Source organism: Rhinolophus sinicus, linkage group LG04, assembly GCF_036562045.2.
Source record: "Rhinolophus sinicus isolate RSC01 linkage group LG04, ASM3656204v1, whole genome shotgun sequence".
NCBI lineage: Eukaryota > Metazoa > Chordata > Mammalia > Chiroptera > Rhinolophidae > Rhinolophus > Rhinolophus sinicus.
In genome coordinates, this window is record NC_133754.1 from 157,775,371 (window position 1) to 157,801,555 (window position 26,185).

Below are 26,185 nucleotides of genomic sequence, written 5' to 3' on the forward strand. Positions count from 1 at the left end.
TAAATAAACAAAAGCCCAAAATGAAAGTTTCTTTTGTGTTCCTCAGACTCTCCTGGAGAGTCCAATAGAGGTGGCAAAGTTAGTGTGAGAGCTGTCTCACTTCCCTGAGCTTAGACACAATACGGGATGTTTAACTTTCTCTAATGGTTCCTGTCGCCTTGATTTTGGCATGTGTTCAGAATGTCTTCATACATTCAATTAGGGTATTATTGTCTGGTATCTGTTGAAGCTGTCAGACATATGGCCAAAGTTCAGTATATACACTCTGAAAAGTTAAACATTCCCTGAAAACAGACTTAGGGGTGACAGACCATTCCAGTTAACTTGGCTTGGCTATTGAATGGAAGCTATAATGATTGAAAGTCATTTTTTCCATCGGGGTGAGAACAACAGAGGACCCTTCCTACATCACTGGTTGAAGTGTATCTGAGCCACAAGTTTCCTCACAGCAGCTTTTGCATCCTTGTTCCTCAGGCTATAGATGATGGGGTTGAGCATGAGGGTTACCACCCCACAGAAGAGGAGGATGAGCTTCCCTGAAAAGTCCTGTTTGTCTGTCTCCATGGGGTCCTTAGGCTTGGGCTTCCCATACATGAAAAATAAAGTTCCGTAGAAGATGACAACACCTGTAAGGTGGGCAGAGCAGGTGAAAAAGGCCTTTTCCCTCCCCTCAGCTGAGCAATGATGAACACATAGGAGAAAGAGATGAACAGAACTGGGATGCCCAGGAAGATCACATTGGCCACCGCCATACTGATCACATTGATGGAGATGTCAGCACAGGCCAACTTCAGGACAGCCAGGATCTCACAGGTGAAGTGGTTGATGACGTTGTCACCACAGAAGGGCAGCTGAATTGTCATGGATGTGTATACCACAGAAGCAGCACCACCAATAGCCCAGGAGCTGGCAGCCATGGGCACATAGGCAGCCTTTGACCACAGGGTACCTAATGGGATTGCAAATGGCCACATAGCGATCAAATGCCCTCACACTCAGGAGCACACACTCTATCCTTGCCATGGGAAAAGAGGAACATTTGTTTTCTCAGGCTGAGAAGGAGATGGTTTTCCTGGGGGTCAGGAAGCTCTCAAGAACGAGGGGGACTGAGGAGGTTGTGTAGCAGATGAAGGAGAGGTTCCCCAGGAAGAAGTACATGGGCGTGTGCAGGCGGGAGTCAAGGATGGTCACCAGGATGAGGACCCCGTTTCCCAGCAGGATCACCAGGTACTTCAGCAGGATGAGCACAAAGAAGGTTTTCTCCAGCTTCAGTTGGGCAGAGAGACCCAGGAGAATGAACCCCACTCTGGGGAGGTCTGATTGGCTTTTTCCATATGATCTCCCCTCTGTCACCAACAAAGTACAAATGAGCACATCAGCCTTTCTTGAGAAACGTGCCAGGCCTTTGGTTTACAGTCAAGTCCCTGCTACATAGTAAGAGAGCATATGTGTCTGTAAGAGAAAAATAACTGAAAAAGACAGTAGAGGTGTCATTAAGTCTTAGAGCAGAGATGGTCGGAGCTGGAACAGAGCTTACAAAGATAGGCCTTGAACACAGCAGAGCTCATCCGCTGTCAGGGAGGGCATTTCCTCTGCATTATGATGAACACCTGGAAAATGCTATGAATTATTTCTCTTTAATGCAATTGTATAGACATTTTATTTAATTTGAGCTTTCTTAGAGAGGTAAATCCCCAAGCCAATTCAACTCTTTAGAGCTAGCAAATTTTCAAGCCTCTTTAAATTTTGATTACATTTGGAAGGAATTTGTATAAAAGTGTTAATCCACATCCAGACAGAAATAAGCCTTGAAAAATGTTCAGTCATGAAGAGGATTACTTCTTCAGTCTGCCTGCCATCAGACACGCAGACTCGACCATCGTCAGAACTGGAATCTGCCTCTTTTAGATATGGATTGATAGCAATATATGGGGAGGTCCCCATGTGGGGATGAACTTTATGAAATCAATACAAGGATTAATTGGAGTGACTGAACCCACTGTGATGACAACTATGCAGCTTACTGACCAGTTAACTCAATTATTAATAACCACACTAACCACAATTATAAAATAGTAGGGTATATGGCATTAACTTTTAATTCATCTCATTAAGATATTGGTGAAACTCTTAGCCAAGGGTGACTAAGGAATGTTTTTTTCTTTGTCCTTTTATATTTATATTTTATTCTTGTGTAGTGTTCTGGCTCTCTGACCCCATTCTTGTGTTCCACACAAGTGGCTAGATTAGAGGAAGATCTATATGCCTTTGTGTAGAGGATTTCTAGTCTCTTACCTGCAATTGCTCAGACTCTAAATTCTGAGTCCTCATTGATAATATTTCTATAGCTCCTTCTTAACTGTGGTGGTGCTGGTGGTGCTGGTGTGTGTGTGTGTGTGTGTGTGTGTGTGTGTGTGTGTAGGAGTGGGTGGATGATGTAAGATGAGGGGTTGATATTAATGAGCATCTACTCTGTGCCATAATTTTTGAAACACCCCATGGAAAAGTTACTCTTGTTCAAGTTTTATAGATGAAGTAACCAAAACTCAGAGGAGCTAATGATTTTGCTATGTGGGATTGAATGGTAAAGCTGGGGTTGGATTGCAAGCCCCCATTTGGACTTTTTTCCATTAAATAACTGCCTATTGTGGTGCACAAGTCTTTAAAAGATTTTGTCTCTCCATATCAGCTCAATGTGTGTGTATTCTCTGACTTGTCTCATTGTCTGTCCAGTACACGCTGACTTCACTCATTTATGTCAGATGTGTTGTCAGGCACTGTAGCTCCTGCCCTCAATTGAATTCAAGGTTTCTCAACCTTGGCACTGTTAACGTTTTGGGCTGCAGAATTCTTTGTTGTGTGGGGCTGTCCTCTGCATTGTAGGATATTTAGCAGCATCCCTGGCCTTTGCCCACCAGCTGCCACGAGCACCTTCTCCCTGAGTTGTAACAAAAAAAAATGTCTCCACACACTGCTAAATGTTTCTAGGAAGAAAAGGGAGGTGCAAAATTGTGCCCAGCAGAGAACGATTGATCTAACCCAGGAGAGGTCTCCCCATTATGCAGTCAGGGGTTCATTGTATCACCCTCATGTACTGTGTCCCTCAATACAGCACATGGGGGTGTTCCTGTCTGCTCAGTGCAGGCCCACTCTGGGTGCTCCCCTGTGAACTTCTGCCCCAGCTTATCTCACATTCCTCCCAGTGGCTTTCCCAGCTTCTCCAGAAAATGAAAAGAAAACATTACAGTCAATATCACAAAAAAGACTCAATAGTGACTGTTAGAGAAGCCATCCTGTCCACTCCTATCAGATAAATCCGTGTACAAAGAAGCTTCTGCCCATGAACAGTGTGGTGTATGAGTATGTGCATTGGATTTGACCCACATGAGAGGTGCATCCATGGAAGTCTCACTGCCGACAGTGTAAAAGTTACTGAATAAAAAAGTTGGTTCAATTAGAATGAACTGAACAGCCAGGAAGACGGTGCAGCGTCCAGGCCTGTGAGACAGGCCCCAGCCTGTGACATGTCTATTCTGTGTAACTTGAGCAAGTCCCTTCTCCTCCCTAGGTCTCAGTTTCCCCGCATGCATCACAAGAAGGCTGAATCAGGTGCTTCCCAGGGCATCCCAACTCTGTCACGGATGCCATGGTGCTGTCCCAGCAGTCACGGAGCAGACCTTGGTGAAGGTGGCAGCCCACTCGTTTGGGGGGGGGGTGTGTTGGAGAGATCTGAATTCTTGGTTTCCCATCAAGGAATGGTCAGCAGGAAAGAGGCTGTGTCTCTAGAGAGGACTCAGCATGGGCGAAAACAAAGAGCCAGGGAAAACAAAAGGAGGAAGGGACGCCAGGTACGTCACCTTGGCTTGTCACAAGGGCCAGGCCTTGCTTGTGGTCTCATCCCTACCTTCTAGAGCCAGCAGGCAACTGATAAATGGAACACAGTGTAGTCAAAAGAGCCCCACACACTCTAAAACAGCCTTTCTGGAGAGCAGCTTACCTAGAAAAAGGAAAACCCCAAAAACCTGCATAACCATTGACTCACAAGTTTCAACTCTGGGAAAAAATTCTAAAGAATCAAGGAGAGTAGAGGGCCAATAATTCTTTGTGAAGGCATTCATCACAGCAATATTTGTGGGTGAAAATAGGAAACAAAATAACTGTCTAATAATTGTCTAAATAAATGATGCCATTTCATATAATGGGATATTAGGCAGACATTAAAGTTACATTTATAATTTCTGCACTATATTAATATACTACTATGATAAATGAAAAAGAATACAAAACTGTACACACAGTTATGATCTCAGTTAGGTAAATGATATACTATATGTGGATAAAAGTGACTGGGAAGATATAGCAAAATCAATAGGGGAGGGATTCTTTTCTGTACTTCTTTAGTAGTATCAAACTTTCTCATACAATGGGCACAAATTACTTTGTATTCAGGGGGGGAAAGCTTAACCTTTATGGAAGGAAAGTAAGAAAAACTTCCACAGACTAGGAATTAGACGGACAGGGCTTGAGTCTGCTCACCCCCTGACTCTGACCCTAAGGAAGGCCCATTCTTATGAGAATGTTCTGCAGGATGGGGTGGAAATCCTGCCTAGGCTCTGGAATGTGTGTTTCGTGAGAGGATGGAGCAGCAAGGTCAGGGCAGGGCCTTGGTGGATGGCGAGCCCTGGAGCTTACTGTCAGCTGCTCCTCCCTGCTCCAGGACCAGCTGCAGGAGCACAGGTGGGGTAAGGAGGAAAGCCCATCTTCAGGAATTGCTCTGCAGAAGGCATGGCCACAGCCCAGCTCTCCCCACCCACATTCTGCTTGTGGCCACTTCTCTGAGACCCTTGATCCCAGACATGATTCTCAACGTCTCACTGAGCCCCAAACCAGAATCTGGATGCCAGAGGAAGGCCCGGACACTCCCCTGCCTGACTTCTTTTTACCTTGGGGACCCTCTTCTTTTTCCTCCTAAATCCTTATGGGAAGAGCCTCTTGTAGGCCTTTCTCTCATGTCCCTCCTTCCGGCTGTGTCAGCTGAGCCCTGGGTATCTCAGCTACAGACTCTTCATGTAGGGAACCTGTCATCATGGTCTGAGGCCCAGAAGTCCCAAGGGTACATTTTTCCCCAGCAGTGAAGGGAGTCCTCAAGCAGCAGCGACAGATGCCAACAGAGACTCTGCCAATCCCAGAAGAAATGTAATGTCTGGAATGTGAAGTGTGCACGGGATGCAGGCCCTCGGTATAGCTGGCGGCTCCAGGGATCACATTGCTTCCTCCCAACGACAGGCAGTGACTGGGACTTGGCTGAATGGAGGAGAGGAGGAGTGCACAGCAGATGTCGGTTTCCTCCTGAGCTTTCCTTGGGGTCTCGGAGAAGCCAGTGCTCACTTCAGGGGCAGAGCAATTGTCCTAAGTTGAAGTCCTAGATTTCCAGAGTTGGGAGGCAGGACAGATGTCTATGACAGTAGCAGAATTAGCTGCGTTCACTGAGCTGCCCCCATGTGCCAGTCACTGCAACAAACACTGACACAAGTTCAATGAAATCCCGCAATGCATGTGTATTGACTAGCTACTGGGTGATTGTATTGTTTTCTCTCTATTTTTGTATTTGAGGTAACCGACTTTCAAAACTTAAGCAATTTACCAAAAACCACTTGTTTTGTGAATGGCAGAGCTGGGATTTCAGTCTCAACACATCTGACTCTCTCTGTCATCATCATCACTATTATAATCATCATCATCATTAGTAGCAGGTATTACACTTGGATCAAAATTTAAAAGGTATAGATGAGAATATAATAAAAATTAAGTCTCTATTTCCAGTCACTCAGTAATTCTCCCTTGAGGCAAACAATGTTAGCAATTTCTTGTCTGCTATTTTTTTCCCCCAGAGATGTTCTATGCGTATACTAGCAAGTATTTTGGAGACAAATTTAACACAAATACACGCTGTTTCAATATCTCGCCTTCGTCACTTAATGTACCTTAGAAAGTTTTTTTGGAAAAAAATATAGTGCTGCCTGATTCTTTTAAATGGCTGCATATACATATTCCATTGTAAGGATGTACCATCATTTAATTAACTGATCTGATATTGATGGACATTTACATTTTACAATCCTATGCTATCACAATCAATGCTACAACAAATACCCTTGCATACTTATGATTTAGCGCATGTGGTAAAATGTATGTGTTTTATGTACATTTGTAATTTTGATTGATACTGACAAATTTACACATTCCTGTTATTACTGTTTGAGAAGGTCTGTTTTCCCACACTCTGCCAACACAGTATGTTGGTCCAAAGACTTTTTGGTCTTTGCCAATCTGATAGGTAGAAAGTGACATTGCATTGTTGTATTTAAAACTTGATACTGAAAGTCATTTAAAATGTGAAATATAGTATGCATACATATAAATGCATATCAAAGTATATAAAACACATATTAATATTTTGAATTTAAAGAATAATAAAGTAATTATCACCTAATTTCAGAAACAGAACAATCCAAGTATGTTTGAGGCTTCCTGGGTATTCATTCCTACTTCTAGTCCCCTCTCTCTCCTCCCAGAGATTATCGCACTCCTGATTTAAGTTATAATTATTTCCTTGCTTTTCTTGAATTTTATCACCTATGAAACATTTTTGCATCCTTAAACAGTATAGTTTAGGTTTCCCTCTTTGGAAACTCTGTAAATCACGTCATTTGTAAATGTTTTTTTTTGACTTGTTTCTTCATTCAACATCGTGTTGGTGACATTTATTCATGTTTATGAGTGTAGCTAAATTCATTAATTTGTATTGCTAAATTCCGTTATATGATGTAGCACAGTTTATTTACACATTCTGTTTTGATGAATAATTAGGTTGCTTTCCAGCTCAGTGCTGCTATAAATATTTTTATACATTCCTCCTGCTACACACATACGTATTCCCGATTGTCCTACGGTAGTTGTGTTTTCAACCTATCCTTTTTCCGCCGATCTGCTATTCCATCTCTGTCATATGTCAAGTCTCTAAACATGAATGGGTCTATTTCTGAGATCTCCATTCTTTTCTATTATTTTTTCTTTTTTGTCTATTCCTGTGTCAATGCTATACCGCCCTAATTAATGTTGCTTTATATTATGTTTTGGTTCCTTATAGGGTAAATCTGTTTATCCCTGTCCAATACTTCTTCAAATATGTCATGGCTGTTCTTGATCTTTTGTTCTTTCACATGAATTATTAAACCAGCTTCTTAAATTCTACAATAATTCTTTTTGGGATTTAACAGTTGGGATTACATTGAATCTATAGATCAATTCGGGACTTCCCAAGAACTTTTATATCTCTGTAATATTGAGTTCTCCAACCCATGAATGGGAAATATTTTTCTCTTTATTATTCATTTTTTAATTTATAATTTTATGCATAAAGATCTTGGAGTTCTTTTTGCGAGATTTAACCCTGTATGGTGGTATTTATATTGTATATAAATACATATTTATATTTCTCAGTATCTTTAAAAATATCTCATAATCTGTTGCTGGGATATAAAAATACAATAGTTTTTTTGTATATTGATTTAGTGTCTAGGGAACTTGCTAAACTCCTTTTAATACTTATATTTCTAAATTATTTTAGATTTTCTACATAGTAGACAATAATAACATCTGTGAATAATGACAGTTTTCTTCTTCTTTCAAAAATATTAGACTTGCTGTCTCTTTTTCTTGCCCTACTGCACGGCTGGGACCTCCAATTCAATGCTGAAAATTTTTATCATGAATGGATGCTTTTCCTGCTTCACTTGATGTGAAGTCTATTAATAAACTTCCCTTGATGCCTATTAATATAGTAGATTGCATTGACTGATCCTTGAATATTGAACCAGCTTTAAGGCATTCAACCTCCCAGTTTGATGAAGTCATCTACAATTGTAACTGGAGTTATACCATTGCTTTGTTGTCACTGTGTACCTCTATGAGTTTTCTAATAATTCCTCTATGAATTAATCGTTGCAAATTTGGTATCCAGAATTATTATAATTAGAATGTATTGGTCTTAGATGCATTTCATTATTCTCTACTGCCTCTTACATACCATGTGTATCACATTCTTTCAATTATTTACTTGTGCAGAGAACTTTCTAAATAAAATTTCTTTTCCAGAAAGAGATTATAGGGGTGTGTGATTTCTCTGCTTTCACATGACAGTGAGTGTTTTTTTAACCCTCATGTCTGTGCAATAGTCAGCTGTGTGTAGAATTCCGGATTCACAAGCCATTTGTCAGCACTCTGTAAACCTTGTTCCAATGACTTCTACATTTAGGGCTGCAAAGAAGCAGGACAATGGCAGTCAGGTTCTCATTCCCTGTCAGGTGATCTGCTTTTCTTCTGTGGAAAAGTCTATAGAATTGTTTTAGCATATATCAAAACTCATCCTTGGATCTCCATAGGTAGGTCTTCTGCCACAGTTCTTACCAGGTGATTGATGAAACTTTTATGAACAAAATATCTAAAACACATGTTCAGTGAAATGAATGTTTTTTCCTGTTTATTATTTTTCTTTCATATGCTCTGTTCCCCCCACCCCATGATTTCCATAATGGATCTCCCTGCTGTATCTTCTATGACTCTCATCTTTTCTAAATGACTTAAATCTTGTTGTGTTTTTTTCTCTGAAGTCTAGGAGAGCAATTTAAGCTATTTTCAATTTTAAAATTCAATTTTAGGATTTGCCTTACCTACTTTTAAATATTTTTACCGAAATTTATCTGATTAATAATACAGTTTTTTTCCCTAAGAAAATGTTATCGTCTAGTCATCTTTTCTCCTAACCGCTTTTTGTAGAGAATGTCCTTGTTTTACTGATTCAATAGCCTCTTGAATTTCATTGAGACAATTACTGAGAATTTTCTTTAACATTTTTACCATCTTCCTGCAATAACTCTTTTCCAGCAAAGGCTGTTTATTTTTGTTGGTAGTTTGTTTTCTCTCTATTGGATTAAAAGTTCATATCAAATATCAGAGATTTTTCATCCTGCTCATTCTTTTCCCTGAACTTTTAGATTGATTACTATTGAGAGCTGGCTTGGAATTCCTCACCAGTCATGTGAGTGATTCTTAGATGTCTCCTGGTGAATATTACCTCCTCCTTCTGATCTCTGTGTGGCTTTGGGGATTCTTAGGTAGAAAGCAAGTGATAGTCAGTCGCCACTTGGTGGCATGCTTGGTCAAAAAAAGTCAGGTGGTTAATAGAATTTATTTGATCTTTGTTGAAACATATCAGTTTTCACATTACTTTGATGACCCACAGGAGGCCAGTGTACCTAGGGACAGAATCCAGAGATGAATAATGTTTCAAAATGGAAAAGACAAGAAGCTGAGCCTTTGACCCTTTAAGCAGTTTTGCCACATCTTACTCACTTCTTTCTATGCTCCAATAGTGTGAATAATGTTCTGGTGGGGACCTTGATTAAGAAAGGAAAGGGATTAAGATATAGGGAGAGAACGATTCAGGGAACAGTTTTAAGAATTAATGTGACAATATGGAGAAAGAAACAATGAGGATAAAGATATAAATATTACTATTATTTAACATGGAGAAGGAAGAGTTGAAAGGTAACATAAAAGTAAAGATCCATTCAAATATATTCAAAGGAAGAAGCCAAGGAGAAATTGAATTACAGATCTACAGACTAGAGCTTTTCATATTAAAAAATAAAACTTGAACAGTTACTTCTCCTTGACATCAGTTTGTTTCATATGCATCACAGAGATAGAAAACTATAAGGCTTTACCAACAGAAATATGCTTTTGTAGAACTGCTTGTAGACTGAGATGAAAAAATCCCATTAAATGTTTCCTGTTCACACAGAGCCTTTCTCTGTAATCAGATTTACCTACGTAAATTTTGATGAAGTTGGCCCTTCATCTTATCCTCTAAGATTCTCAGGTGAGAGCAACCAGGGAGCAGAGAACCATCAGGACTCTTCCACCATCACTGGGTGAAGTGTTTCTGACTCACCAGGTTCCTCACAGCGGCCTGCACGTCCTTGTTCCTCAGGCTGTAGATGATGGGGTTGAGCATGGGGGTCACCACCCCATAGAAAAGGGAAATGAGCTGGTCTGAAAGGTCCTCTTTGTCTGCCCCTTGTGGGTCCTTGGATTTGGGTTTCCCATACATGAAGAGGATGGTCCCATAGAAGACGACCACGACCGTGAGGTGGGCAGAGCAGGTAGAGAAGGCCTTTTTCCTCCCCTCAGCTGAGGGGATCCTCAGGATGGTAGCAATGATGAACACATAGGAGAAAGAGATGAACAGAACTGGGATGCCCAGGAAGATCACATTGGCCGCCGCCATACTGATCACATTGATGGAGATGTCAGCACAGGCCAACTTCAGGACAGCCAGGATCTCACAGGTGAAGTGGTTGATGACGTTGTCCCCACAGAAGGGCAGCCTCATGGCCTGGGATGTCTGAACTACAGAGTTGGTGATGCCAGCTGCCCAGGAGCTGGCAGCCATGGGCACATAGGCAGCCTTGCTCATGACCACAGGGTACCTAAGGGGATTGCAGATGGCCACATAGCGATCAAATGCCATCATGCTCAGGAGCACACACTCTGTGGCTCCCATGGCAAAGGAGAGAAACATCTGCACAGCACAGGCTGAGAAGGAGATGGTTTTCCTGGGGGTCAGGAAGCTGTCAAGAATGAGGGGGACTGAGGAGGTTGTGTAGCAGATGTCCAGGAAGGAGAGGTTCCCCAGGAAGAAGTACATGGGCTTGTGCAGGCGGGAGTCAAGGATGGTCACCAGGAGGAGGACCCCGTTTCCCAGCAGGATCACCAGGTACATCAGCAGGATGAGCACAAAGAAGGTTTTCTCCAGCTTCGGTTGGGCAGAGAGACCCAGGAGAATGAACCCCATCATAGGGGTGGTCCGATTGGACCTGTCCATGGTGTATATGTTCTGTCACCTGCGGAACTCAGGAAGCCAGCTGCATGCTTCTCTGATGCCTGATGTGACCAGAAAGCCAGTGAGAAAATTCATCTCACTGGACAACTAGAGAATAGTTTTGGAAATGTGTGTGATTCTCTGTGTTGTTCTAAGTAAAACACAGAGAATTTGATCAAAATCTACTTGTGATAGTTGGCCACCCCATAGAGATATTTAAAATGTCACCCGATTGGATTTAGTATTCTTAATCACATTCAAGATGGGCATCACACATTTAATTCAGGTTATACCATGTGTGACTGATTCATTTTAATCAGTTTTGTGAGAACTGTTATACTCCATTTGTACGTTTGTTTTTTTCCCTTTGGGGCATAGGTCTGGTGGAAGTAACTGGTTTTCTTCATCATCAATTCCCAACCATTCCCCTCTCCATGCACTTTTGTATATGACTTTCTTCCTCTTTCATAGTTTTGTCTGACATTCTACAGGCCCCTGAGCCATTCATTCATTCGTTCCCTTACTTGCCTGCTGGACTCCTTCAGAGCACTTACTACCGGAAGAACGGGCCTTTGCCCATCACTCAATGTGTGGGAATTGTTAAGTCCCATTTCCTCTCTGGGCCTCATTTCCCTAATACTCACTTCGGAATAGATTCTTTTTAGAGGCATTCCATGCTAGGGACTAAATGATCTCATGAACTTCTCATTCTTGGACTTTCTGTCATACCATTGAAATGTCCTTTTCTGGTTCCTTCACGTTCCCCCCATGCCATTTACTCACAAGAGATGAAGCCATCAACGGGGCTGGGACCACAAGAGTGTACACATTCTTTTAAAAGTGTTCTCTTACCTTTTTGGTAAACAAGTTGATAAAGAAAATCACTTCTCTGTGGTCTGGGAATAGTCCAGAGGCTGAAAATAGCCAATCTAGTGTGAAGTAGCAGCCAGAGAAGTTACAGCCTGAAAGCTAAGTTTTCTTGTCTTTGTTCTGTGTTTGGGTACAATCCACAAAGGACCATCCATTGCATATATGAAGCCATTTAAATCCCACCCAGCTATTGGGATTATACTAGTCCCGGAAGCAATTTAAAGTTTATAAATTGAAGTGACAAAGTTTAGATACGTTATACATCTGGGAGTATGTCCCCAAGATCCAATTATTCTAAAGTCCCTCCAGAAATAATTCCTTCCCCCTCCATCCCTTTGTACCCATTCTGCTGAGTAATTGAAAGCACCAGTGAAGAAGGGTCATTCTGTTCTTGCCAGAATTCACATCAACTCCCAATCAATGAGATCTCTCACCCAGAGCCCATGGTAGACCTACTAGATTGTGAAACCCACTACACTGCGCAAATCCTTGTAGCTCATTACCCTCGGCCATTTCCAAATTCAGGATCTTAGGGTTGGAAAGAAGCAAGTGACCTAGATGGTCCCCCCTTGTCTGGATCCCACCAAATAGATTCTGAGCTCCTACCACAGGCCAACCCATACAAGGGCATTGGGAGGGCATGAGTCTGGTCTGGGCTCCTGCCAGGAAAGTTTCAATGCAGCATTGGACTTGAAAAAGGCCTGTTGATCACAGAATCGATGTCCTATTAGAAGTCTTCCGTGTGTGTGTGTGTGTGTGTGTGTGTGTGTGTGTGTGTGTGTATGAATATCTTTTATCTGTGCTTCTGTGAAAGCATGGCTGGTTTACCATTGGCATCTGGTAACCTCCACTTCCAGGATCCAAACTGAGAGCTGTGACCACCCAGGCAGCACGGAAACATCTTAACCCAGGACCACTGTTTTCTGAATGCTATAGTTTCTTAACCACATTCTAGTTTCCCCTTCTCATTACTAAGCCTAGGGTTGACGGGTGGCACATATGTTGATATCTTATTCCACAGATGTTCTTGGTGTCCAAGAGGAGCCTGCCTAGTGTCAGGAAAATAAGACTTGGGTGATTCCTCCCACTCCCTTCAGACATGTCTACCATGTGCATTGGCTTCTAAAAATCTTAGAATCAAATATATGCCACATTCGTGGTCGTAAGTCATTATGCCTTGCATTGATTCTTTTCTTTCTGTGATATATACATATAGAAATATGTAAAAAGTATGTGTGTAATATTTAAGGGAAAGTAATACATATACACCATGTACCACAACGGGTTAAGAATTAGAATGTTCCAGTACCTTAGAATCTCCTTTATTTCTCACCTCAATTATAGTCCCTTCTTCCCTCTCTTCCAGAAGTGACCACTATTCTGACTTTCATGGAAGTCATTTTATTCTAGGAAGAACTTAGCGATCCCCATCTCACCCCATGTCCCTGTGCTCAGGTGATTCAGTCAAACACTAACCTAGGTGCTGCCATGAAGGGATTTTATCAATATAATTAAAGTCCCAAGTCAGTTGGGCCAGACCCAATCAGGTTAGCTGTTTAAAAGCAGAGTGTTTTCCCTGACTAGTAGCAAAAGAAGTCAGATTCAAAAATGGGAAGTATTCCACATGTCATTTCTGAAATTAAGGATGGAGGGAACCACAGCAAGGACCAGAAAACTGCCACAAGAAGCTGAGAATGACCCCTGCCAATAGCCAGCAAGGAAACCAGAACCTTAGTCTGCCAACAACTCCCCCCCAACCAAAAACAAACAAACAAACAAACAAACAAACAAACAAACTGAATCATGCTAACAATCTAAATAAGCTCAGAAGTGGATTTTTTCTCCGAGCCCACCCAGACTTCTCACTTACAGAACTGTTAGGTAATAATCAGATGTTATTTAAAGCTAATTTTGTGGTAGTTTGTTATGCAGCAATAGAAAGCAAATATACATTCTCTTGATTTCCCTCATAGTTTTACCATTTACAAATGTATCAGTGTACAATGCATGTTCTGTTTTGTAAAATTGAATAACAATTACAAATCTAGCTTTTTTATTTTTATTTTTATTTATTTATTTATTTTTTAAGATTTTATTGGGGAAGGGGAACAGGACTTTATTGGGGAACAGTGTGTACTTCCAGGCCTTTTTTTTTTCCAAGTCAAGTTGTTGTCCTTTCAATCTTAGTTGTGGAGGGTGCCGTTCAGCTTCAAGTTGTTGTCCTTTCAGTCTTAGTTGTGGAGGGCGCAGCTCAGCTCCAGGTCCAGTTCCCGTTTTCTAGTTGCAGGGGGCACAGCCCACCATTCCTTGTGGGAGTCGAACGGGCAACCTTGTGGTTGAGAGGACAGGCTCCAACCAACTGAGCCATCCGGGAGCTCAGCGGCAGCTCAGCTCAAGGTGCCTTGTTCAATCTTAGATGCAGGGGGCAGAGCCCACAATCCCTTGCAGGACTTGAGGAGTTGAACAGGCAACCTTGTGGTTGAGAGCCCACTGGCCCATGTGGGAATCGAACCAGCAGCCTTCGGAGTTAGGAGCATGGAGCTCTAACCGCCTGAGCCACCCGGCCGGCCCCAAAATCTAGCTTTTTTTATGTAAAGGGAAAAATGGCCACTCTCTGGTGGAAGACTCACTTGAGAATGTAAGCAGACAGTTTTAGCCCTTCTGGAGAAGCCAGGTGCAGCTGTACTGTGGCCAGGAACCAGGTATCTGGCACAAATACCACCAGAGGAAATGGGTTGCTTTATGTTTTCTGCTAAGCTCTCACTATGGCCCATTTCCCACGCTTAGGAACAGGTCAGAGTAGAATATTAATGTGAGGTGAAATGAGTGTCCTCAGCTAACCCAAACAGCAAGGCATGGAGAGAGAAGAGGGAATTTTATCAGTGTATGGTCAAGATAAGGCAAGTACAGGGAAGAATGTCAGGGAGAAAACCAATGTCCCAGCTCAAAGGTAGGCAGGAGAAAGGAGTTCTTTTTTTAGGCCTTCAGCTGATTGGATAAGGTCCACCCACATTGGGGAGGGCAATCTGTTTTACTCAATCGACCAGTTTATGTGTTCATCTCATCGGGAAACACCCTCACAGACACACCCTGAATAGCGTCCTGAGCAAATATCTGGCCATCCTATGGCCCAGTCAAGTTGACACATAAAATTAACCTTCACAGTGTGGTAGGTACTTATTGGAAATCATCTTCCTTCAGAATTTGTGCTGCTGACTCAAAGCTGCTGGCTCTCTAATTCTCGATCCTTTGTAATGATAGTTGTTTTCCTCCCTGGAAGCATACAATGCCCATGCTCTCAACTGTGCCTGTTGTTCCTCAGTCCAGGGAGCCATTATTTTATCCTCTGCAGAGAATAAACCTCTTGTTGGGGTAGGTAAGGGACAGTTGACCAACATCATGAGGGATGCGGTGTAGGGATTGCGTTTTTTAATATACTTTCACCTAATCCTCCTTCTTGTAGCAGCATCCCTCTCTACCCTGGTCTCAGAGGGACCGAATACAGTGAGTTCTTCTGTGCTGGAAATCTGGTGTTGCTCAGCTTTCCTAGTTTCTGCCTTAGGATTTGTTACTATCAGATCTGCTATGGAAATGACCACTAGTCCAGCCTTCAAAACATTATCACTCTGATGTCTCCCTTCTTCTCCTTAACCCCTTGGATTTTCACATGGGTATAGTTCTCTTTAGGCATTTGATTTGTCATCTCTCTGTGGACAACTTTTCTCTGTCTTACAAGGCACATGGCCACATTAGTCCTGGATTTATGTGGCCTCTCTGTTTAAGAGCCCTATGCCAACTAACAAGGGTCTCTACATCCAGATTTCAAATTCCTTGGAGAGAAAATAAGATGAATACAGTTTTTGTCAAGAGTCTAATCATCTGTGGCCAGGAGAAGAGGTATCACTGTCCTCTCAGCAGGTGCTAAGGGACGAGACACTCTTTCTAGCTAGTATGCTACAGGCTCCAGATATGCCAAGCTCAGAGTCCCTCAGGGATCACTAAGGAGGACAGGCAGTGAACTAAGCCCCCAGGTGAATGACTTCATCCATTAGTGGACTCATTCAGGGTGCCATACAAATCCCATTATTTTCTATGAGTTTCATGGTAAGAAAAAGATTGATAAACATTGAACTAGGGAGGTGGGCTGGGTGGGGTTGATAGGCAGATTTCAGAGAAATTCTCTAGAGTGTAAAACAAACTAAGTTTACAACCATGATAAATAGGGGAGCTGGAATCTAACCAAGGTCTGGTTCCAAAGCTTCTGATGCTAACACAACACGATAGTGCCTCACTCAGCTATTCTGCATGACTTTTGCTAAGTATAGCCATAGTCCACAGTTTATGAAAATAGAACACATGTGTTACTTGAGCATTGGCGTTTGCATGGTGTCACAGTTTGAGTATGCTGAGAAGCAGCCTCTGAGATGGAGATTGGGGTGCAGGAGGGCTCTTAGGGAGGGCTCTTGAGATCAACACTGGGAGATCAATACTGGGATCAATACTGGAAGGGAGGATAGGAAGCAGGATTGAGCAGAGGGAGATGTTGGGCTGTGATGCAATCTCAACAAAGGTGTCAGTCAACCCCACGGGGAACTCTGGCACTAGGATAGCCCTTCAGAATTGTCTGTAGTGGGGGCAAGATGTTTATATCTCTTCACCAATCAGTTATTGGATATGGGCTGCCCTGAGGAAGGGGGTGTGATGTTGGGTCAGTCAGCTCTCTTTAGCTAATAGCCCTCTTTAGCTAATTCCTGAAGATGACTGACAGCTGAAGGCTGTCTGCCGGCAGTACTTTCAGCAACTGGAGGAACACCTCCTTCAGTCCTGTAGAAAGATCTGAGTGGGAACGAGGTACAGTTCTCCAAGTCAAAACTAGTGAAATGAAGTATGTCCAAAACGAATTTTTCTCTGCGGGTGTGTTTCATTTTTAAGTCAATTCTTGACTTGTAAAGGTTAGAATTTATTCCTGAGTTAATGTCATACTCTCTATAGTGAGCTAAACAGGGCATAGGTGGGCTCCATGCTCAAAAGAGAAAGGTAAATTGACATCAGGGTGGGACAGATACGACTGTCTTCGAGATGTTGAACATACCCCATGTGCTCGCTTGTATAGCCTGAGACAACTTAAGGGTTACACAGGCAGTGACCAGTATCATTTCTGCTCGGTATGGGCAGGGGCGTGCTGTGGGGCCAAAGAGAGTTGCTGACCATGTCTCAGGCAGGAGGAACCCAGGACACTCAACAAGGCATGCAGAGAGCATTTGTTTTCATTGGAAAGTTTTGATTCTCAGGAAAAAATGGACATCTAATTGCCTCAAGGGAAAAGAGACATTCAAAGTTCTCTCCCTGACAATATCTTTGCCCTTTTTTGTGTCTCTACTGACAGAGATCCTCACACGTTTTACCTCTGGACCTCTTGTTAGGTACGTGGTGAACTGGCTCCGCCTTTCAGTTTTCTCAGTCCACTTCTCCTCAGTCAGCCACCTCGCTCCACCTTCTGCTGGTCTCGTCTCCCCATTCTGACTTGGGCTTCTTTCAGGCTGCGGTAGCACCCTGTTCTGCTCTCCCCCAGTAGGTCCACCCTTCAACTTTTGAGACTATAGGGCCAGACTGTGTCTTTAAAGAATACTTACTGAGGGCAGGAAAATGAAACTTAAAACCAGATGGAATTAATGAATTCCAGATATGAATGCTCCCAGGCTAAGATCCTCTACACATGTGGTACAGGATCCAGCTTAATTGCCCTCAAATGAAATGCCCTACATGGAATCTACATCATCCCAAATCCTCTGAGTTTCAGGGAAAGGATAAAAGCCAACTTCATTCTCATCTCCAGTCTCGGCCCTGCCTCCAAGAAAAATAAAATCTGACGATGTGCCATTTAATCTACAACAAACGTAATTATCTATAATGTTCGGTCATAAAGTGTTGCCCCACACTGTCTTCAGTGTCTCCTTTTCAGAGTAGGATTTTGGATCTTTCTGTAACACAAAGGTATACTAAGCTGTTTTTCCCAAAACAAAGAAGCAACCTGCTCACAAAGGTGAATTCAGGCTTGCCCGATAGAGAATCACAAAAATCATGAATTGTGTTTTCAGCAGCATTCCACTTCCATCCCCTCAAGTCATGCTCCCATCAGGTTTTACACTTTATTGTTTTGTTTGTTTGTTTTAAATAGGTCCAGTAACAGGTAAATTCTCTATTACATGTATATTTCGATTTTCTGGTCATCATTCTTCACATGTATCTTTGGAGGACACATTCTTCTGAGATTTGTGAGTGAAAGCAGCCAAGAAGCACAGAACTCTAGGGACATCTATCTTCCAAACATCACTGGGTGAAGTGTTCGTGACTCACCAGGTTCCTCACAGCGGCCTGCACGTCCTTGTTCCTCAGGCTGTAGAGGATGGGGTTGAGCATGGGGGTCACCACCCCATAGAAAAGGGAAATGAGCTTGTCTGAAAGGTCCTCTTTGTCTGCCCCTCGTGGGTCCTTGGATTTGGGTTTCCCATACATGAAGAGGATGGTCCCATAGAAGACGACCACGACCGTGAGGTGGGCAGAGCAGGTAGAGAAGGCCTTTTTCCTCCCCTCAGCTGAGGGGATCCTCAGGATGGTAGCAATGATGAACACATAGGAGAAAGAGATGAACAGAACCGGGATGCCCAGGTAGATCACATTGGCCGCCTCCATACTGATCACATTGATGGAGATGTCAGCACAGGCCAACTTCAGGACAGCCAGGATCTCACAGGTGAAGTGGTTGATGACGTTGTCCCCACAGAAGGGCAGCCTCATGGCCAGGGATGTCTGAACTACAGAGTTGGTGATGCCAGCTGCCCAGGAGCTGGCAGCCATGGGCACATAGGCAGCCTTGCTCATGACCACAGGGTACCTAAGGGGATTGCAGATGGCCACATAGCGATCAAACGCCATCATGCTCAGGAGCACACACTCCCATGGCAAAGGAGAGAAACATCTGCACAGCACAGGCTGAGAAGGAGATGGTTTTCCTGGGGGTCAGGAAGCTGTCAAGAATAAGGGGGACTGAGGAGGTTGTGTAGCAGATGTCCAGGAAGGAGAGGTTCCCCAGGAAGAAGTACATGGGCTTGTGCAGGTGGGAGTCAAGGATGGTCACCAGGATGAGGACCCCGTTTCCCAGCAGGATCACCAGGTACATTGACACATTGACACCAGGTACATCAGCACAAAGAACGTTTCCTCTAGTTTTGAATGGGCAGAGAGGCCCAGTAGGCAAATTCTATCACAGTAGTTTGGTTGAATTCTTCCATTTCAAACTCTCTCTTTCTTCTGTAGGAATACTGAAGGCAGAAAATACATCTTTGTTTGTATTTTAATACAACGGGATCATAGTATGATATCCCTAAAATTGTAAATAAACTCACCCTATGGGATTCAACTATAAAAACAAATTATCTAAAGCCAGGCTGTGTATCAGTCAAAACCATGAAGAAGAGACTCTGGAAACCTACTGAAACTTAAAGAAATGAAGGACATTTATGTCTAATTAATAATATTAATATACCTGAAGCAAAATTGTATGTCTCTATATGCTGTGTGTCTCCAGCACTTCCCAGGGAAGCAGGGGTCTCTGAGTAACTCTGTCATATAATTGGGAACCTCAGACTATCACAGCTCAGTGACCCTGGCCGTGAAGATCATGTGGCCCATTGCTCTGGATCTAGTTCCTCCTTGTCTAGCAAGTTTCTATTATAACTTTGGCTTCCCTTGCAGACAGTATTAGAGAGGGAGAATGTGCTGGCTTGAAAACATGAACTTTCTCATCTCTTTAATAATTTTATTTCTTATACAGCATCTGGTTTCCACTTCAGTGTTTTGTGAGTTTAGTTAATGTGGATCAGATCATTGGATTTTGACCCTTTTCTCTAAATTACCTGAACAAACTGAATTTCTGGAGCCTGTAACACGGAGTGCCCAACAAAATCTCCAGAAATCTGTTCTGCAGAGCAGGGCTTGTGTGTTGCTTCCTGTAACCTCCCCTGACCTGTCTGCATCTCTGCCACTTTGGGATTTGGCCCAGGGAATAAAATATGACCTGATAGTCAGAGTCCACTCATAATTCACATCCCCAGCTTGGGTTGAGTGGCACCTTGAATCATATGCCATCCACTGTCATTTAGATGCTTTGCAGACATCATCACATGTAAATCTACTCAGCCTCCCAGAATACCCAAAGCTACACTCTAGATCCTCATAGTTTTCCTGCCAAAGAGATAGGAACACCAGATGTCACCGGACCCTGAAGGGAGCCCAAAACATCAGGGAGCTGGCTATCTATTATAATGCAATGTTAGGATGCTGCAAAAGTAACAGCAGTTTAAAAGGTTAAAAATAATTGCAAAAACCACAATTACTTTTGTATCAACCTAGCTATCCGAGTTCTGGTTAAAAATACAGATTTCTGGGTCCTTCTTTGTAGATGGTTTGGATAATCAGTTTTTTTGCTTTGTTTTTTAAATAAGTGCTCCCCATGTACTTCCAATGTACCCCAGTCTTTGAAATCAAACTGAGGTCAGGAGAGAGGTTTGTGAATTTCACATGGCACTGAAGAAGGGGTGATTTTTACTAATTGGTAATGATACAATGTCCAAAAGAGGTTATCTCGTAATATCACAATTAAGGGATAGGTAGTAATTTTTAGAGAAAGTCTCCTTTGTTATCAAGGAGCACATAATTTGAGGCTTGGCAGAATCTTTAGGTATTAAAGCCAGCCCCCTTCTCTAACCCACCTGTTACAGGGATCCTCTCTTCACGAAATTATTTCTTGGCCTCTGCTTGAACATTTTGAACAATGTGGGGGCTCATGGCCTCTCATGTTGTTGACAGGAAGCCTGGGCTGTTAGAGTTCTTCAGGGACCTGATATCCGCCTTTTCTAATGTCTCCCTTCCTCCTGGGCTCATGTAAAATAGGCCTGAAATGGCACAGATTGCAAAGGCGATGGTTTTCCTAAGGGTCAGGAAGCTGTCAAGAATGAGAGGAACGAAATCTTTTGACCAGGGTTGACAGACCTTGTGAATTCCCAGTGGTGTCATGTTCACCTTTGTCCTCGGGAAGCCATAGTAAACACATGCCACCCAGGAAATTCTAGTGTTGTTGGGGTTCAGACTACCTCTTTGGTCAGTCCCACTCATCTGCGACAAACTCACATGTACACACAAAGTCACACACATGGAATAAGGAGATTTCTGATACACAAGCTCCGTCTTGGCCAATTAAAACCCAGATATCCCCTGGCTGGTCTGTCTGATGCGTTGGTAGGCAGTGAGGAGAAATAAGGAGAAACATTTTCAGAAACATTTGAAATCTCAATGACCTGAGACCCCACGCACTAAGTTAATAAGACATCTAGCCCAATGCTATTCAAGTGTGACCGACAGAGAGGCAGAATTGACATCACCTGGGAAAGTGTTAATAATGCAGATTCCTGGGCTCCTCCCTGGACCTACTGAATCAGATCTGTGTGTGTGTGTGTGTGTGTGTGTGTGTGTGTGTGTGTGTTCAATTTGTGTTTTAATAAGCCCTCCAGATGATTCTGATGCAGAAGCATCAAGTCTATCTAGACTTTTCCTAGGATTGGGGTGCCAGTTATTCCTTTTAAGGAATCTAAGAGGAAGGAGGGTGTTTTCTATGCTCAGAGCAGCTGCCTATAATTCCCCTGCTTTGGAGTGGGCTACTCGTTCAGTCCTTGCTTGCGCTAACCCCTGATCCTTGACCCTTGGCTGTCCACACCCCTACTGACATCCCCTGGGTCACCGGTGTCTGGGGGCTTTCTCTCCTGCCAGCAGTAAACCTCCTCGCTGTCCTCAGGACCCACTTTCTCAGAGGATTATCCTAACAGAGCAGATGAGCCCCTAGAGACCCAGACCTCAAGGAAACCCTGTAGATATTACGAATTTGCATTGCGGGGGGTCTCCAGCAATCTCCCCGGGTAGTACAGTTAGAGTTGTGTCTAGAGAGAGCAGAGCAGTGCCAGCGTCTCCAGGGCTCCAGCCACTCTCCCTCAGCGATGGACAAGTCGATGAGTCTCCTGCTAAGACATCTCCCGTCGTTACCTGGATGTTCCTCACACACACTCTGCCCCAAACAGAATTCACCTTCTCCCCTCAAACCAACAACTTGGTCAGTGTTCTCTCCTTTGGTGGTGTCGCCATCATCCACCCGTCATCTGAGCTACAAATACTGATTTAACTCTCTTTCCTGGCTGCCATATCCAACCAAATGCTCATAGTTGTATTTTGTGTCTGCCAAATGCTTCTTGAATCTCCCTGTCTTCACCACCCCTCCATCACTTCCCCAGTTAATGTCCTTATCTTCACTTGTGGGCAATGTTTCCCTATCTCTTTAGTTCTTATCTTCGTGTCCCCAATCTTCCCTCTACATTGTGCCGAGAAGGATGAAAATTTGATTTTGTCAGACCTTTACTTAAAACCCCAACGAGCCTCCTTATCCCCTGTAGGAGAAAGTCCTAACTCCTCAGGATGCCTAGAAAGACCAACCACAGGTCTGACCCCTGCCTACCTCCACATCAGCAGCAGCTGTCCCTTTATGCTCCAGCAACTGCTCCGCTGGTCATCCCTCACCCCTGGAATCTTTCTCATTTCTGTGCCTTTGCCCCCTTCTGCCTGGGGTACTTCCCCACTCCCCTTCATCAGGCATATTGCCACTCATCCGTGCCAGTGGTACGCTGGTAAATGTTTAACAATTGGATCTCCAGGTCAAACACAGCTCTGATCTGGAGCATTTACCAATATCTATGATATAAACACTCCCACAATGTCCAATTTAAAGCTACAAATGAAGTCACTGAATGGGAGCTGGAAGGAGATGTACCCAATTGTGGAGCCTGCTCCAGCTCACCACTGACCTTGGATCACCTCCTCCAGGAAGTCTGGCCTCTGCCTCTCTCTGGGCTTTCACAGCAGGTGGGCATTCTCCTTGTTCTGCGCTTCCTACCTTGTTTGGTAATTTTCTTTGCTTGTGCCCCTCTCTTGTCACTAGAGGGTGCATTCCAGAAGCCAGAGACTTGTTACTGTGCACATTTCTGCCTTCTACATAATACACAATAATCATTTGCCGAATAAAGGAATGTACCCATTCTCTGGACCCATTCCTGTTCTGAGTCACATTCTGTCAGTGACTCCCATGAGGTCTCGGAGTGAATGCAAGATGACAGGACGCTGAAAAGACGATGCCAAGTAAAGACTAAGGAAGAACACAAGGGGCCTAATTCAACAAGTTGAACATTTCGAGGGAGAGCAAAAACCACTGGATAAGCACAGATTTAGTGGGATGGGGCTTGGCCACAACACAAGAGAAAAGACTTGGAGATTGGAATGAGTCATGTAATCAGTGACCAGAAGGCTGCTGGACTCTGTTAATGGGGTATGGTGTTCAGAAAGAAATAAGGGAGGGAGAAAAAGAAGGAAGAAAAGGAGGCAGGGTGAAGGGGAGGAGGGAAGGAAGGAAGAAGTAGGCAGCAAACTTCCTCCTGTGGCTTCAGCATAATTGGATCTTGGGGATGTTATCCCAGAAGAATATAAAGTTTCTAAACTGCGTACAACTCATTTTCCAAACTTTAAATGACTTCAGGGACTAAAATGGTCCCGAAGAACAAAGTGGAATATAAGTTATCTTCTAAGGGCGATGGCCAGTCCTTTGGAGACTATGCCCTGAGCACACAAGGGAAGTGGAGGGGAGAAGACTGGCTGGACCCTTCACCTGTCACATTCTGAATCCTCCCTCTGGCACTTTAGACCCAGTGTCACTACTTCTGACATGTGGCCTCTTCCCAACCCTTAGGAAACAGATCACTGTTGCTCATCATTTTTCTGGTTAAGAGTAAGTACAGATTTTGATCAACCAAAGTTATCATTAGCACACAGCTGCATTTGTGCCATCAGGCTTGATTGTCATGGAATAGGGGCTTGAGAAGGGGAGACAGGATGCCCTTTCATTGGTTTGATGTTATTTTCACGGAGTCAAATAGACCCATCAAACTACAAGAGTCTCTAAGATCATCTGGCCTCACCTCACGTTGTGCAGAGGGGAAAGTGCTTGCCCAGCACAAAGCTTCTTGCCTCCTTCTCACAGTTGTCCCTTCTTGATTAAAACTAAGGGCTCTTTCTCCTTTCCTACTTAAGAATCCAAAGTCCAGCAGTTATAATCAGCCATGTTGCTGGATCCGGTGGTGATGATGCGGGGGGAATATTTTTCTTACATGATCCAGGTTCTTGGGAGAGGCTGGATAGTTGGCAGACATGGAGTGAAAACCCAGCCTGGGTCTGATTTACTATCTCAGCACACACACCGCAGAAAGCAGTGTGTCCTGGGCACCTAAGCCATACTCAAGCTAGAGGCCTTTCTCAATACTGACTAGCTTTTGTAGTCAATTCCTGGATGGTACATTTGCCTCTAAGAGATAGATTGATTTTTTTTCTTAAGGCCCTGGGAGAAAAAAGGGAGACTGACTCCTGTTTATGCTGAAGCTGAGCTATTTCTGAACATTTAGAGTGCTGTCTGTGGAAGAGGGATCGAAGTGGCACAGGAGCAGATTTTAGCTCAGTATCAAAGGGGAACTCCTTCAAAGTGAAATGAACCTCTCCAGGAGGTTCCTGGTAGCACCCCACATTACTCAGGGCATCAGGCCAGGCTGGAGGACTGTGAGGAACGCAGTGAGGGGCTTTCGACATTGAAAAGAGAGCAGATTGCTAAATAGACCCTATGGCCTATTGTCTGTAGCTTTAGAGTAACTATTATAGTCGATGATGCTGCTGCTGATGTAATTACTTATATAATCAATTATGGTAATCACCACGCCCCACCCCTGCTGGATTTGGAGCTCTTTGAGGTCAGGGGCTATGCCTTTCATTGCTGTGATCCTGGCACCTAGAATTACACCTGGCCCAGAGCAGATGCTCAATAAATATCTGTCGGCCTGATGAAATTATTATGGCACTGACTTGGTAACAGTTATAACGCGAAACACCTACAGAGAGGTGTCTCACAGTTCTACAGGCAGGAATCACCCCGTAGACTGAGCAAGGAGCTGGGTTACTGACAGTATGGAGAGAGAGATATCTGGGAAGTTCACGAGTATTTTAGATATAGAGCAAATATAACCGAATGCCCAACATGCTCAATGTTGCCTACAAGATTTTCACTGGTTCAGAATAAATCCCGGTTTAGGGAGCACTTAGAAGTACGATGGGAGAGTCCAGCTTTCCAGAAGGAAGAGCCGACAGAACAGGACTCAGGGCTCTGTGAACAGTCTCAGGCAGAAGCCAGTGCCTCTGGTGCCGGCAGATGGAGAATGACAAGAAGTCCTGTTCAGTCAGAACTCTCCTTCAACTTGGCCACGGTGCTCACGAGGCCCCCCGGAGGCCCCAAATGTATTATACGAAAGGATCGACAGGATATTCAGACCTTGGCACTGCGGTCTGGGCTAGTTCTCTCAGCAGGTGACACGAGAGCCGGGGAACTCTTGGCTCCCACTGGCCCCAAGGAAAGGGACACTGGACTTTCTGTTTTTTCCTGTTGGTTTTCATTTATGTTGTCTTGTCTCCTGTATGCCTTATTCTCTTTTTCAAAGGTGTGCCAGATGTTGTATTGGCAAAATTATTTGTGGAAATAATTTGGAGACTGCAGTGATGTTACCTTCCGTCAGAGTGGATTTGTTGGCTTCTGTTACATATTTGGAAACACTGAAAATCTGGGAGCACCTCAGTCCCATTACAAGGCTTGACAAGATTTGAAGTTAAGCTACAGCCCCTGTAAATATGTGTTTTCTTCTGATTCACTCTTATTCCTATGGTGCCGCCCTTTGGGGTCTCCTCCCAACAGGAGGAAATTTAGTTAGGAACAACTTCATCGTGGGCCTTGCACTTCCAAACCTGTTCCCCGTCAGTACCGCTCTGGCCTCGCAGTAGCCACCTCCAGAAGCTGCAATCGCCCCAGTTGAAACATAGCCTCAAATGCTCGTCTTCTCTGAGTTCCTATTTTATCCCAGAATTATGAGCCTATGATTTCTTGTGTTATTAGCTTGCCAATGCTTTACACAGATGTTTTAGACAGTTTGTCCAGTTTTTCTAATTGCCATACGCAGGAGAGTTAGTCCAAATGAACTCATTCGTTCTTACTGGAAGCAGAAGTTAAATGTTGATCTCTACTACATTTTCCTTAGAATCTTGTAGAGATGACTGAATTGTCAGAGTTATTCTCCAGTTGCTCAGCAGGGTGGGGATTTTTGCCTGGCTGCCCAGGCACCTTTGGAGTCAGAGAGTGCTGAAGTTGACCTTCTGAGTTCCTGCAGGTGACAGAGTGGATGCAAC

At 43.6% G+C, this 26,185-nt stretch overlaps 3 protein-coding genes across 3 annotated transcripts; all 3 read right to left on the bottom strand.

Moving 5' to 3' along the window:
* Positions 1-408: 408 nt before the first annotated feature.
* Positions 409-1,334, bottom strand: LOC109446152 (olfactory receptor 2S2). The gene is given in 4 exon segments (XM_019729277.2): positions 409-680; positions 683-939; positions 941-1,307; positions 1,310-1,334. Coding segments are annotated over 4 exon segments (921 nt in total).
* Positions 1,335-9,988: 8,654 nt separating this feature from the next.
* On the bottom strand, positions 9,989-10,948 carry LOC141571352 (olfactory receptor 13C7-like). Its single transcript, XM_074331584.1, has one exon. The coding sequence runs from the start codon at positions 10,946-10,948 to the stop codon at positions 9,989-9,991; it is 960 nt and encodes a 319-aa protein (XP_074187685.1).
* Positions 10,949-18,145: 7,197 nt separating this feature from the next.
* LOC109446149 (olfactory receptor 13C7) lies at positions 18,146-19,107 on the bottom strand. The gene is given in 4 exon segments (XM_019729274.2): positions 18,146-18,770; positions 18,772-18,995; positions 18,998-19,071; positions 19,074-19,107. Coding segments are annotated over 4 exon segments (957 nt in total).
* Positions 19,108-26,185: the final 7,078 nt, after the last annotated feature.